Source organism: Aquila chrysaetos, chromosome 4 (assembly GCF_900496995.4).
Source record: "Aquila chrysaetos chrysaetos chromosome 4, bAquChr1.4, whole genome shotgun sequence".
Taxonomy (NCBI): domain Eukaryota; kingdom Metazoa; phylum Chordata; class Aves; order Accipitriformes; family Accipitridae; genus Aquila; species Aquila chrysaetos.
In genome coordinates this window covers 12,560,048-12,575,355 of record NC_044007.1, presented here as the reverse complement: position 1 = coordinate 12,575,355, position 15,308 = coordinate 12,560,048, and the positions used below count along the sequence as shown (strand labels likewise).

Sequence of the window (15,308 nt, the reverse complement as noted above, 5' to 3'; positions counted from 1 at the left end):
TAAAGTCTGGATTTCCCTGGGAGAAGAAAGGCTAGGCTGGTCATCGCTCTGTATTACAAATCACTTATGCTCTACTTCATGTGAGACGAAACTGTGCTACGCTCTTCTTCCCACCCCCTCATCAAGACGGTAGCTATACGCAGTCCGAATTACACTAATCCCTCTAACCCAGCCTCGTGCATGGTTAATACTCAGACCTGTCTTTTTGCCAACCAGATTCAATGATTTACAAACACATTGCTGAAGGCTTTTCATGGGAGCAATGTTAGGATCCTCCTCTACCAGGGAGGATCTTCCAAGAAGACCACATTTTCTGCTGTGGCAGGTCTAGTTTCCAGTATAATTTCACATTCTCTCTACTTTTGTCTCTCACATGTTGTCTGTGAACAAATATCTCCCAGATCAGCTCTTCTGAAGACTGAAATCATCCTGAGAGATGTGTCGTTTTAGCTAAAACCCGAAAATTCTTTCCAGTATGCTTAATTAATAATAATTTAAAAAAGCTACAATACAGAGCAGCTGACACTTTCAGTTGGTTTTAACTAGTTTTATATTAGCTAACTGGTGTTAACTAGCTAGAAGTAATCTCACTGGTGACCAGCAGTACAAATCAGGCCTGTGAGCCATTTCAGTTATCAGGAACTAGCTAAATTTAGTAGCCCACAGATTAGCAAATAGCTCCTGTTTGGGACTGCGTATGCAAAGGGCGGGGGGGGGGCAGGGTTGTTCTGCACGTGACTTCAGAAAACTGAGCTTTTCCACTATGATTTTTTCTGCTAAGGCTTTGTACTGGTAGTGGAGTTCAGCGAGACTGGCAATTACAGTGTGAACCTCAAGATGGCTTGGTAACATTCAACATGGTCCTACTGAGAAGCAGAGGAATGCTCTGGTAGACAAGGCTCAGCCCAGTCATGACAGGGAGATTAATGTTTCCACAGCTGGGATTTCCTCTACAAGGCAGGATTTTTCAGGAAGACCACATTTTCTGCTGTCGTATGGCTAGATTCCAGTATAATTCTGATTCTCTCCACTTTTGTCTTTCACACAACAAGCAGTATAAATGAATGTCGAGCCCCAGGCTGAAGGAACCTGCCTTGCTCTTTGTTATTTCACTTTGTAACTTGGGGGTTCTACAACTGTATTCCAGATGTTGCTAAATATCTGAAAGAAACAGTTCTACAAGGCCTTTGTTTTGTGTATATTGAATTAGAATAGCCAGATCTTGCCCTTCAGCTGTACAACTCACCGCATGCAGCCAAGCATCACCTCGTAAGGGGAAAAAAGTTGAGTGTAATGTATAATTATTTTCGCTAGCTAAAAAAAAACAACTATATGTACAGCTGCTATTTAATTTGTGGTTTCAAAGGGAAAATTTTCATTAATTAGGTTAAAAATTAACACTGGATCTGCATTTTATTTATGACATTTACAGCTGTATAACACAAAGCATGGCTGAGGTCAGAGAATGTGCTACGACGGCAGCATTTGCTCTTCCATGTGCCTCACAGAAAATGTCACAATTATTTCTATTTCTCCCTCTCAATCAGGCACACCATTTCTGAACTGTTGTCTGGCATTTGAAAAAATGAGCTGCACTGGCTGTCAGGCTTTTCCAGCTTCCCACCTGTTTTAGCAAAGACACATTCTTCTTTGAACAAATAGATATTGAGCTCACAAGAAGTAATAGCCAAGAACAGCTACAGAACAAAAACTAATATTAAAATCCACAAAAATACTGAATATCAATTCCTAGGACAAATTTCTAGCATCTGCTCTGTAAATAAAAGATACTGTAAATATATTTCACTACTTTTAACATTCCAGAGTTATTTTTACTGAGTATGAAATTTGTAGTAAAGCATGCTGCCTTTTCTACTATGGATTAATAACAGGATTGGGGGGGGGGCAGGGGCAGGCGCTGGGAAAACCGTTAGGAAAGGGTATGATACCCAACAGGCAAGCACATCATATTGCCTGTCTCAAGCAAGATGCACTCAATCAAAAATCATGGCAGGAGAAAAAGGCATACTTGGCAATAATAAAAGAAAGGAGCTTTATTAATTTTTTCTTTTTGCTTGCTTAGTTAAGTCTTTAAATCAGGTCTGAAATACATAGTTAGCAGCTCTGGAAAAGAAGGCAAACCTCTGCAGCAGAAGCCACAATGTGTGTGTGTGGCGAGTTGTGAAAGACAGACATTTCTCCATGTCATCCTTGGAAAACAAAACAACAACAAAACCAGTGTAGGCGAAGGATCAGGGAGGAGCGATCTTCAGTGGTGCATTTCCCAAAGGCCCCAGGACAGAGGAGAACTGGAGCCAAGAAAGCCAGAAGTGAGTGCTGCCCTCAGCACGGCACCTCGGGCAGGAGCTGGGCAGCAGAGCTCTGGCTGGCAACTGGCCGGCATTGTCCACCTCTGCCGTCCTCTCGGAGAAAAGAGGTCCGTGGCGGGTGGTACACCTCTCCTGTAGCCAGAGAGACACCAGGAAGGGGGGTGCAGTCCTCAGACATAATCCGCACCTCTTTCTTTTCTTGTCTCCTTGCTAAGTATGCTGGTCATAGTTAGGAAATGAGATAAATATGCCAGTGAGCAACTGTTAATACAATTTGTTCTCTTACCAGCCTTTTTTCACAGGAGACAAAACCCAAAGGCTCTTTCTCTGCACAGTTTTACAGAAAACTGTAAAGCCATGAACAGCAAGGCCTAATCATCTCTTTAAAGAGAATGAGAAAGTTTGTCATTAAAAGAATATGGGGAAAATTACAGAACTAAGAGATTTTCCTCATGCAGATGATGCACTTGTAAGTAAGTCTTGTCTCCTGTCAGAGATGACCCAAGACTCATCCCTGTGTTTTGACTCTCCAGCGCATGCCTTGCTTTGTCAAGACAGAAAACTCTTCCAGGCATTTGGAACTTTCCAAGTGAGCGTTCTCTTCAAGTAACAAGCATAAAACCACCATCCTCCATTGAGGGAAAGGGAAAGAGAATGAGTGCTCATGTGTTACAGACATTGTCACTTCATGCAGATCTGAAATCAAAATTGATCTTTCACACAAGCAAGTTATTACAATTTATTTTGTCAAATATTTACTGTGAGTAAATTGCTTTCTGCCTTCTTAGCTTCTTTTAAGAAATGCTATCTAAGCTCATGGTATTTACCTGTAGGGAAGGAATAAAACCCAAACTTAATACAATAACTAATCTTAAAACACATTAACTCTTATAAGGAAATTCTTAATATATTGAAAAGGTCCCTGTGTCAATAACAACATTTACAGGTTTTACCTTAGCTTTTCAAATGCTATCTTGATTTGCTCTTTTTCTCTTCAGAAGAAGACACAGATGCAAACTATTCTTGGGTAAAGACTACCGATGTCTTTAATTGTAGTATTAAAACCAGTCATGTGAGCGTAAATTGTTTCCATTGAACGTTAAGTAGTAATAAGTTAGTCTTTAAATATTTTGCAAGTACCACATTGGAAGTATCACATACGAAAGTCTATCTATACCGAACTGCAGAACAACAAGTTATACGTAGGAAAGTCAACACATCTATCTGCATTAGCTGGCAATTCATTCTCATTAGTAGCATACACACTGTCAAAGCTGCAAACACTGGGTTCAGGCAGGCAGAACTGATGACACAAGCTGTCCTCCGCAGGAGGTAATGAGCAGCTTCACCAAGGCACAGCTGGGGGTCACCCACATGCTGAATCTACCAAAGCCTACGTTAATAAAACACTGATATTTGGCTTTTAAAAAAATGCCGATTGGTCTCTTTTATGCTAGAATATCATCCTAGGAGAAGAAAATCCACTTTAGGTTCCTTTCATGACTCTTGGTTTTTGTTTCAGTCCAAAATATAGACATCCTTACTGGTTGTAATGAAAAAGCCGCTATGACAAAATTAAAGATAGCCTGTACAGAGCTTTATTCTTCTATAAAGAATGCAAAATGATACTGGGTAATTCACCGCAAAAGGTATCTAGGAAGGAGAAATGAAATTTGGAAATAGTTAATGGATTGCTACGTTCATTGCAACCTAAAACCAATTTTTGACATGCACATTTTGCACTGTTTTTCTTGGCAGCCAACTGTTTTCATTCTTACAAAATTTATTGTTATTGTATCAGGCTAAATCTACATGTGATATTCCAAGGCAAAGATACCGTGTGTATTTAAAGCTTTTCAGGATCTTGTAGTTAGAAAAAAACCCAGTACTCTAAAACCTTCACTGCATTTTTATTCTTTTCACTTATAAAAATGGCATTTTTGCAAGACCATGTGATTTGGTAGTATCTGATGTAAGCATTGGTGCTAATCCAGCCAAGCCTTTGGGTTGAAGGGCTCATGAGAGCAATTAAGGAAGAGTTTTAAAAACTCAAAAGTTGTTTTGCCCAAAAAGTGGGTTTAGATGTGGCCATCCTATATGGGCACAGACCCTAAACATGGCCTCGGCAGACTGGTATAGAAAATACGCAGCTCTACCATTCCATAAGATAATAAAGATTGCTTTATGTCCAGTTATTTCAGTGCATGCTAGTTACACAGCTGTAGTTCAATGAAACCATCAGATGCTACACTTGATAATTTGGGTTTATGCAGTTCCTGTGGTTCTAAAAATCTCAAAATTGAAAAATGTTAACAGCTTTTGAAAAAATTGTATTAATTTTGACCACTCTGAGCTGTCAAAAAAATCCCCAAAATCATTTTTACATGACTGAGAGCAAACCCCCAACCTTCTGCCACATGCCGTATAGAACGCTAAAGAATTCCAGTGACTTATATTTGTTATTGAAATAAATTGATCTGTGACTTTCTGACTCATAGCCTGATACAGGAGGTGTATTAAATTATTCGGAAAGCATTTTTGAGTGTTAAGTTCTTATTTATTACGAAACAGCTCCCTAGGGCATGTTCTTCTGCGCTGCCTTGTCATGGGGTGTAGGCTTGACACTCGACACGTTTACCAAGTCAGGTACACGCAGCCACAATGACACATGGAACAACCTTCACCTTGGAGCTCAGGACTATTTGCCCTTAACAGTTAATCTATGTAGACAAATAAAGGATATAAATAATATAATAAAGGCTTAATTTGTATGTTTATGAACAAAAAATTGCAGAAGTCCCCAACTAAGAAAACTTTTTTTTGTACGAGTATTAATATGAATTTACTTAGAATAGGATTTAACCCCCAGATTTACAAAGAAGTGGAGACTGCATTTAACCCTAGAAATAATACGACAAATTTTCCTGAATTTGTATATATAACTGAGGTGAATTCAGTAGTTATGCTTGCATAACAAAGTTGAATTTGGTTTATTATTCCACATTTGAAACTATGCAGTGCAAATTGCAAAATTAAAAATATCCAGTAGGTGTCATCTTCCTACATATTGTAGGTATGATAATCAAGTTTAGATTTTTTTTTTAACTGAAAAGTACGAATCTTACACACTGCAACAAGTTTTCTGACGAATGCGCGTAAAAAATGTATGAATTTGATCTGATACGCTTTACTAACACTAGGATTTCTGGAATATTTGCAACCTGGAACTGTTTATGCACAAAATTATTTGCAGATATCCATGACTGTACTTACATGCCTAAATAACATCTGTAAAATATGCCTGTAAATGCACGTTATTTAAACCTGAAAATCCATTTAATGGATTCCATTTAATCCATGTGTCCTTAAAGCAATATAAATACGTACTACAGCATTGCCTCTGATCCTGAAGCCTGTGTTGCAAAAATAGACTTAAGATCCTCTTTACTGATGAGGATATTTAATGAAGTTGGAAGGGCCTCGGGAGGGCAGGGAATTCCATTTCCATAAACGGCATTTCAAGTTGTTGATTTCTTGAAATTGCATCTCATATAAATATTTTCATGCGCATTATTGAGCGTTATCAAGTACCCAGATCTGCTTGATTTACATTGCTTTTCATTTCAGACCAAATACTTTTATTTATATTCAGCACCTTCATACTTAGTTGAGGAGTAAAATTATCCAGGCAAGCCTGAATCACTGTGATTCAGCCATCTTCAAACCCAAGTAAAATAAACACTCTTCACATTTTAAACCCTAACCTCTGTTGTTTGGCATGGGGATACTTAACTGGGTCAGAGTTATGCCTTTCAGCATGTGATTAAAACATGCACTCTGTCCGCGTCCGTGGATTTTGTAATACAATCCTTTAGCAATCTGGCAACGTTTCTGGCTTTGTTAGCGCGGGGCAGTGCTTAGGGAAGTTCCTATGCAATGCTGTCGTTGCCTGATCCGAGATCCTTCGGCAACAACCAGAAGACTTCCAAGGCTTAAGCCGCGACCTGGCCAGGCTCGCGGAAAGGCTGAGCCGTGGCAGGTGAAGCCGGAGGCGGACGGTGGCAGGAAAGGGCAGCGTGGCAGTGCCGCCGGGCACGCCAGCCGCCTTCAGTCCTGGCCTGACACCCGCTCGTGGTTTGCACAAGCGACGGGGTGGGAAACGCCCCCGTTTCAGAGGGCCTAACGCTGATTACACGTTTGCATTTAACTTTTTTGTTTGTTTGTTTTTAAATCAAGTCAGCTGGAAGTTTCCAGCAGTCCCCGTCTCTGCGGCTTCTGCGAGGGCGCACGAGGAAGGAAACAGGATTTCAAAGGAAAACGCCTTTTTTCCATACGATCCCGATCCACGGTTATGCACCCAGTAAGGCAGGGCTTTTGCATCACACACGAAAGAGCAGGAAATTCTGCAATAACCGTCCCCTGGCGAAAAGCTCTCCAAGGTGAACTTACTCACCGCACAGCCCGGGGAACGGCGGGGGGCACCTTCCCTCGGGCGGGGAAGGGACACCGCCGCCGCCGCCTCCTCCGGGTCCCGGCGGGGCCGGACCGGGACCGCCAAACAGGCACGCTTTTTGTCTTCGAAAAGGATTCGTTGTGGTGGAGTAGTGCTCTTAGGTATTTGAGGAGTGAACCCGCCTTTACCTTTTATGTAATAGCAGATAGCGCGCTTTTTTTTTTTTTTTTCCCCGCTTTGCCGCTGCAGACACGCCGGAGGGGGAAGGCCGAAGCTCCCCGGGAACGCGGCGCGGCAGGGCAGGGCGAGCCCCCGTACTGGCGCACAACGCCAGCCCGGCTGACTTCGGCCCCGCTGCTCCGCTCCGCGCCGCGCCACCTTCCCCCGGGGCCCTCGGGGGGGAGAGGAAAACCGGCCACCGGCCCCGCACCGAGACCGAAACCGCCGTCGCCTCAGGCGGCGCGCGCGCGGAGCCACCTTCCCCCGGCGGCGGCGGGAGGGCGGTGGCGCGCGCCGCCCGCCCCCTGCCTCCCCTCCCCTCTCTTTCGTGCAGCCGGGGGCGGGGCCGCGCACTGCGACGTCCGCGCGGCCCCGCCCCGCCCAGGCCCCGCTCCGCCCCGCCCCCGCGGCCCGGCTGGGGCCGGCGCTGCCGAGGGAGCGCAGAGGAACATGGAGGCGGCGGCGGCGCGGCGGGGGGCCCGGCCGGGCCGGTAGCGAGGTCGCCGGCCGGCCGGTCGGCCGCCCTCCACCACCCCCGTTATCCCCTCCCCTCCACAACCGCCCCCCGCTTTTTAAGAGGCGGGAGAGGCCGGCTGCCTGCCCCCCCCCCCCCCCCCCCCCGCAGGGGATGGCGACGCCGGGCCCTCCGCAGCTCCCGTGGCTGCGGCTGGGCCCGCGGCTGCGCTCCGGGCTGGAGGTCGCGCTGCGGGTGCCCAGCCTGTTCCTCATCGACGCCATCTTCAACTCGTCCCCGCTGCCGGGGGGCTCCCTGGGCGCCGCGCTCCTGGGCGCGCTGCTGCGGCTGCTGGGTGAGGAGAGAGAGAGAGAGAGAGACCTTCCCCTCCCCTCCCCTCCCTTCCCGCCGCGGGACGGGCCGGCTGCCGCCCCGCCGCGCAGCTCCGGCCTTCGCCGCCGGCCCGGCGCTGTGGGGAGGGGGGTGGAGGGTGTGTGGGGGTCGGCACCCCCCTCGGTGCGGGGCCCCTCCTGGCCGCTGCCTGCCCCCGCTGGCCTCGTTCGCGGCCGCAGCTCTGCCCCGTCCCCTCGGCCCGCCCGCCGCCTCGTGGGTTGCTGCCGTCGCGGCCTGCCCCTTTCCTCGCCCCCCCCCCCGCCCCGGCTCTGACCCCTTCCTGCCGTCTCCTTTCAGCCGCCTCCCCGCAGCCCCTGCTCGGCCGCTCGGGGCAGATCTTCTCCCGCCCCCCCCCCCGCTCCGGTTCCCGGCGCCTTCCCGGAGCCGGAGGGGCCGGGCCGGCTCCCTGCGGCTCCTCGCTGGGGTGACATCCCCCCCGCTTTACCCGGCGGGGCTGCGCCCCTCGGGCGGCGGCGCAGGGACCCGGCCGAGCCGAGCCTGGGGCCCGCGGGGGGCGGGCGGGCGCCATGTGCGCGGGGCCCCTCCCGGGCGGAAAAGGTGCGAGTCGGCGTGTGGGGGTGCGGTGGGGGTTTGTGTTCGAAAAGCGCTTCGGGTAGAGCGAGGTCTTACTGAAACACGGCGTTAAGCCCTCGTGTTAGGAGCAGCGGTTCAGAAATGCCGGGGATTTGGTTCCCAGATGGAAGAGAAGTTTCTTGAAACTCGCCGATGGTTGTCTTGAAGCTTTTTTTCTTCCCTGGGATGAAGGCTGAAAATCACTCGCGTAACTAGGTGAAACTATTCTCATTTTTCAGTATTACTTGTTACCTGGGGTTCTTACGTCGCCTCAGCTAGGTGGGAGCCCCGCTCTGCAAACTCTTGTGCAGTGATGCTGCATCGTGGATCGCGTCTTGGAGCCGGGAATCCTGAGGCAGGCAGGAAGGAAGGAAAGGAGAATCCAAAATACAGTGAGAGCTTTTTTTGCAGGCCCGTGACGTGCTGATTTTGTGTTTTGTTTGATGTTTATAGTAGGAAAAAAACAGGAAGGAGATAGGTGGTATGGCTGTTGGGCTGGGAAGCTGAGAAGAGAGGTTAAACGGAAAGGTACGCCGTGAGAAGTGTAGTGGCGAGGCACTGCAGAAGTTGAGGAGCGGAGGGAAAAAAGTGAAGGATAACCTATAGTGTGTCGGCAGGTAGGAGTAGAGCGAAGGAGGAAGGTAACAAAACAAAGCAGATGCTTCGTTTGGGCTGCTTCTCCTTTGGTAAAGGGTGCCTGGGAAAGCTGCTGCTGGTGTGAGAAGCAAGGTTGAGGAGGTCCTGACTTGCTTCCTTTGCCTGCCCTTGCAGCTGGTACCTGCGGCTTTGGGAGGGGGAGGAGGGGTTCTTCCTCCCTACTTCCCATTTTCTTGACCCTTTGTTCCACACTTCTGGAATTGCGAGGAGTGCTCCCCACCGATAATTCTTTTTAAAAAAAAAAAAAAAATGACATTGCATTGTCTCACCAACATAATTTTACGAGTCCTTCGTCATATGATCCAGACGCTGTAGGAAGTGCCTTGAAATTAATCCCATGTAAATGAGAACGGTGGATGTGTTATTTGATTATCTCTCTTAAGTGTGTGTGATATTGGGATTTACAGATTAAGGCGCTTTTCAGGATTGCATTTATATGATTACTTTTCTGGAAGGGTTTGGGGCAAGAAGTGGGTAATCCCTCCCCTGCCTCCTGCAAGAGTTTTGGGAACAGTTTATGCCAGGAGACTTATCTTGTACTTTGAGACAAGTGGTCTGTGGTTCTTGGCTTTCCAAAATTAAAGAAAAATTAAAATGTAACCACTGAAAGATGATGTTAGAGATCTTCCATGTGGTTCAGACAACAGAGTGCTTTTGCATCTATTTTTTCTTCATCTGAATTTAAGGATTATGGGGTTGGGTTTTTGCTGCTGTTAGGATAAACCGAAATACTTATTTTGGATCATTTTGTATTTCAGTAGTGGGGAAGTTGCCCTTTTAGTTACCATTTGCAGGTTTTGAAAGTCTGATCCAAATTTTCCCTGTAGCACAATACTATTTAGCATAGCATAAACGCAGAGCTTGTCCTCTAGATACAGAGACTGTGGCTCTGGGGAGATTGGATAGCTTTCAGGGGTGATGTTGAACAGTTCTGAAATACTCTGCAGTTTCTTCAAGAATCCTAATAGAGATCTGTATGATTTTTAAAAAGTCTTACTGCAGGATTCCTCGGTCTGATTCTTCCATCACTTATTTTTTACACAAGTATGGAGAGTTACACACAGCACAGAACCAAGCTCTACAACTGCAATGCAATTTTTCTTGAATATTTCTCATTAACCTTGCTTTGTCTCCAATACGATGTTTACCTTTTGTATCTTTGCATGTTTCTTTTTAAGTGTCTGGGTTCCCGCAGAACTACCACCCCCCGGGAGTGTGAAACTGTTAACTTCTGACAGCAGTCCCTCCTCAGCAAGGACACTGATTTTTGAGAGGGTTACTATAAATACTGTAGTCTGTAGAAAGGTGTGGAAGGAAGTAGAATGGTTGTGGGGCTAGGGAAAAGATAAATTTGGCAGTTCCACATGATTAAAATACATATGTGTAAAGGTAATTAAACCCTGCAGCTGACTGAAAGTTGAATCCTAGGTAGCGTGCTACTATAAAGATACTGACAAATTGCCAGAGTTGAAGGAAAAAAATGAGAGGGAGGGATTCACTGTAACATAAGAAATGATTTTAAAAGTAAACATGCATGGTTTGATTAAACGCTGTGTTTGGAAGGCCATGCCGGAGACAGTTGGTGATGGGCTGGCACAGATAGGGACAGTAAAGATGAGCAGCAGTATATACAGAGACATGAGGCAAATCTTATCAAAGGAGGAACTGCAGCATTTCCTATGAGAGGGGAAAATGGGAACAGATTTACTGTTTGGTGAAAACTTTGCAGGGCAGGGGGAAGTCTTGTCGTGGCAAGATGGACTGAATTACGTAAATGGAGATGAGGGGAGAGGAGTGCTCACCTCCCCTTCTGAGCTCTGAGTTACCTCCTGTGGTCTTTTGAGGTTCTTTTTTGGGGGGAGGGGTCTTGACTTCTCCACACAAGTGTTGACAGAGAAATGCTTTGTCTTATGTTAGTCCCCCTTCAGAGGAACCAGTAAGTCTAGCTTTTCTATTGACTCATTGTAGTACTGTTTTTCGGGATGTGTCTTGCTGTGAAATGTCAGTGTTTTAGGATGGCCTATAGTATCTAAATACAGGCCTCTTACTGCAACTGTAAGGAAGAAAAATAGGTTTTGTTAACAGATGTGTTTCAGAGCAGCCTGCTTAGTGCAAAATGTGTCTCATTTGGCTCAAATGATCAGAATTATGTAAATAATGAGCTTGTTACAGGCATGTGAGCCTTTTCTGTGTGTTGTGAGAAAAGACAAAGGGTACAAACTTGTCAGCAGTGTTAGCTTTCCCAAAGGTGTTTATGGCGGTATGCATGAAAAGGCAGTGGAACTGGCAAGCTTATTTAAAAAAAAAAAGTGCTGTATGTAACAAATACTCAGCTTTTCATGGAAGAACTGAGCTATGATACTAGGCGCTTTCTGAAGTCTTGACTGAGGCTTTTCCTTAGTCCACTTCACAAGGTTACTAGGTTAATGATTAGTTAAGGAGAATGTTTTTATATCAGCCAATGCTGCTGGCAAGGAATACTGTTAAGGTGCATTAATAACTTTTTCGTAGTCTGCCTTTTGCTATTGATTCATGTTGACCCTCTCCCTTCTTACTCAGTCCTCCAGGCTGGGGGGGGGGGTGTGTTTGTTTTTGGTTTTGGTTTTGTTTTTTTTAAATACAAGCAGCTGGCAACACTACTGGTGGAATCAAATACTGAGTCTTAGCAAAGTTTTTTATTCCCGTGATCAAGATACCATGGCTTAAAATATTTTTTTTAAACACTTGATTATGGAGGATTTTGAACAATCTAAAATACAATCATCAGAAAAGATTGATGCTATCCTCCAGTAGAAAGAGGATTACTTGTGATTTCATTAGGTTTAGTAAAGAGATTGAAAGCAACTTGCAATCAAATATAAGTTGTAGAGATCGAAATCTCTCCAAACTGGTTTGGATGGGAAAGCAGTTGCACAGACTGGAAGCTGATTGAGAAGCCCAAAACAAAGGCAGTGTGTTTCCTGGAGAAAACAACTTTTAAGGAAGTGAATCTAGTGATAAGTGCCATTTAATTTAACACCTGTTAGGGCAGAGCCCTTACCTGTGTAGTACATAGTGATGAAATTCATAAGCTACACTGCAGAAGGAATTTAATGCAAGGATGTAAATGTAATACCAAGGTATTATAGATGCTGTGATAGGATTTCTCATAAGAAGGTGCAGACTTCCCAGTCGTGGTCAAGATGTGCGCATGGTCAGTATGAGGGAAAGCTTAGCGAACAGGAATTTCAAGATCTAAATCTGACTTCTAACAAGTAAGACGCAAGTTCACACTGGCATTGGCAAAGAGGCGATTGGTGCAGTTTTGGATTCTGTGTACAAAAAAAGCTTTATACTGTGGAAGGTTGTCTCCATGAGACTTTTGTTTCAGGATGCCTTATCAGAAATGAAAGCAAACTGAAAGGAATTGGCAGAAGAGTGCCCTCTCCCCAGTAAACTACAGCAATTTTTCACTATCTTGCCATTAAAGGGTTTAGCTAAACTGTTTAGGTGACCGTTACCTTTAGTACCCCAGCTTGGACATCTGTAGTTGAGTGCTTTGCTCAAGTGAATTAAGAGACTTGGTAAATTTTAATCATTTATTCCTTATAACTTTGCCTATAAAGATGATGCTGTATCTGGTAACTCTTTTCTGCTTTTAGAACTTGTCTACCCTTAGATTTCGAGAGTAAGGTGGAAAGGCTGGGAGTTGTCACTGCTATAGTCTGAAATGGCAGATGAACTTAACAGTAATTGTGACTTAATGCTTGCATTGGCTTTGCATTGCAGCTGCAGTGCACAGATGTATTAAATGCAGAGATTAAGTCATCCTCTTGTCTGTTCCCTGAAAGGGGTACCGTTGGTAATGCAAAGTTACGAGTGACTAATTGGGAAGTGATACATTAAATAAATGTAGCTCCAAAGCTAATAGGTTAACATCTGTTGCTGAATTTCTGCTGAGAACTAAATGATTTCAATCTGTTTTTAGGTGTCTTTGTATCCAGTGTTGTTCTGGTCTTACAACAGAGAGCACTTTTCAAGTTTTATATGATCGCCTCGGCATTTCTGCTGGCTGTGACTTCAGTGTTGGTGAATTACTATGCTTCTTTGCACATAAACTTCTACAGTGCCTACTACACAGCTGCGTTCGGAATTCAGATCTTCCCTCATAAAGGACCTTCGCTATGGATGGCACTTTCCATCCTTCAGCTTACCTTTGGAATTGGGTATGTTACATTGCTAAACGTGCAGTCCATATACTCTCAACTCATCATCCTGGATATACTGATTCCTGTAATCGGCTTGGTTGTTGAATTACCTTTAAACGTCCGGCAGATACTAGTTTTTATTTCAGGCCTAGTTCTGACATTAAATACCACAGCCATTTTAGTTATGAAAATTAAATGGTTCTATTACTCGGTACGATATGTTTATCTGCTGGTGAGGCACATGTATCGCATTTATGGATTACAGCTATTGATGGAAGATACATGGAAAAGGATTCGGTTTCCAGCTGTACTGCGTGTCTTCTGGCTAACGAGACTTACAGCACAAGCTGTGGTATTAACATATGTTGTAAAGATGGCTGAAACTAATACAGAAGAAAAATTCCTCTTGATATCATGGGATAACTGCTGGGAACTGATTTGCAGTCTGATCATAAGTGGGTGTGACTCTACTTTAACTGTGCTAGGCATGAGTGCCGTCATTTCCTCAATAGCGCATTATTTGGGACTCGGTATCTTGGCCTTCATCGGATCAACTGATGAGGATGACAAAAGGCTTGGTTTTGTAGCGCCCGTCTTGTTTTTCATTTTGGCTCTGCAGACTGGCTTAAGTGGACTGAAACCGGAAGAACGATTAGTTCGCCTGAGTCGAAACATGTGCCTTTTGCTGACTGCAGTCCTGCATTTTATCCATGGAATGACAGACCCTGTGCTGATGTCCCTCAGTGCCTCCCATGTGTCATCGTTTCGCAGACACTTCCCTGTACTGTTTGTTTCCGCTTGCCTTTTCATCCTCCCAGTTCTGCTCAGTTACATCCTCTGGCACCACTATGCACTAAATACATGGCTTTTTGCAGTTACAGCATTCTGTGTAGAGCTTTGCCTAAAAGTAATAGTTTCTATCACTGTTTATATATTGTTTATGATTGATGGCTACTATAATGTGCTATGGGAAAAACTTGATGATTATGTCTATTATGTTCGTTCAACTGGCAATATTATTGAGTTTATATTTGGAGTAATCATGTTTGGAAACGGAGCTTACACAATGGTTTTTGAGTCGGGAAGCAAGATTCGCGCTTGCATGATGTGTCTACACGCATACTTCAACATCTACTTGCAAGCAAAGAATGGCTGGAAGACTTTTATAAATCGCCGGACTGCTGTTAAGAAAATAAACTCGCTTCCAGAGGTAAAAGGAAGTCGGTTACATGAAATAGATGATGTCTGTGCAATCTGCTACCATGAGTTCACCACCTCTGCTCGCATTACTCCATGCAACCATTACTTTCACGCACTTTGTCTTCGGAAGTGGCTGTACATTCAGGACACTTGCCCAATGTGCCATCAGAAAGTGTATATTGAGGACAAGGAAAATGCCAGTATCTCTAACAACAATGGGTTTGTGGCACCAAATGAAAATCCGGTACAAGTTGCAGAAGAAGCTGCTGATGCTGAAAATGAATTAAATGAAGATAATGACAGTTCCGATAGTGATGAGGAAGATGATGACTGTGTGGCACAGCACTTCAATGAGACTCTTAATGTTGACTCTAACTCTCTTGGTGATTAAGATGCTCTTTACTAAGCCGTGAGGTATTTGTTTAAGATTGACTTCAACAGAAGAAAAGTATCACTTTGTGGTTATTGTACTTAAGCACAACAGCAGTATCTCAATGTTGAGTCTGTGAATGGTGGTTGTTTACTGTGGTGTGTGCTACTGTAAATATACCTCTTAATTTTTGCTGGTCTCTTTAATGACCACCTTAAAATTATGTACATTATTGTACATGGAATAAAATGTTTTCACATGTTTTTACGATGGTTGGAAAAACACTCTTTAATTGATGTAGTGATAATGCTGTGCCAAAGACTGTATACTAGTAATCCCTGATCAATGAGTTCTGGATACAAATGAAAAATACTGGTGAAAACAGACTGTTCAGCGGGTCAAATCAGAAATGAAAAGCCTGAACCAAAGCAGCTTTACTTACAAATTCAGTATTAGCAGAGCTTTATCGTTA

The 15,308-nt window shown here is 44.5% G+C and overlaps 1 protein-coding gene across 15 annotated transcripts in view; it reads left to right on the top strand.

Moving 5' to 3' along the window:
* The window catches only part of RNF139 (ring finger protein 139), a 41,420-nt gene extending 26,317 nt beyond the window's left edge, over positions 1–15,103 (top strand). For 9 of the 15 annotated variants that reach the window (XM_030010812.2, XM_030010810.2, XM_030010813.2 and 6 more), the window contains one exon: positions 13,047–15,103. In XM_030010812.2, coding sequence (XP_029866672.1) covers positions 13,106–14,857 — 1,752 coding nt within the window. In that variant the 5' untranslated portion in view covers positions 13,047–13,105 and the 3' untranslated portion in view covers positions 14,858–15,103. Of the gene's footprint in view, positions 1–781; positions 1,185–1,547; positions 4,866–7,478; positions 7,812–8,399; positions 8,639–13,046 lie in introns of those variants that run through there. The other 6 variants (XM_030010804.2, XM_030010814.2, XR_003922904.2 and 3 more) reach the window with 6 other exon arrangements.
* The last annotated feature ends 205 nt before the right edge of the window (positions 15,104–15,308 follow it).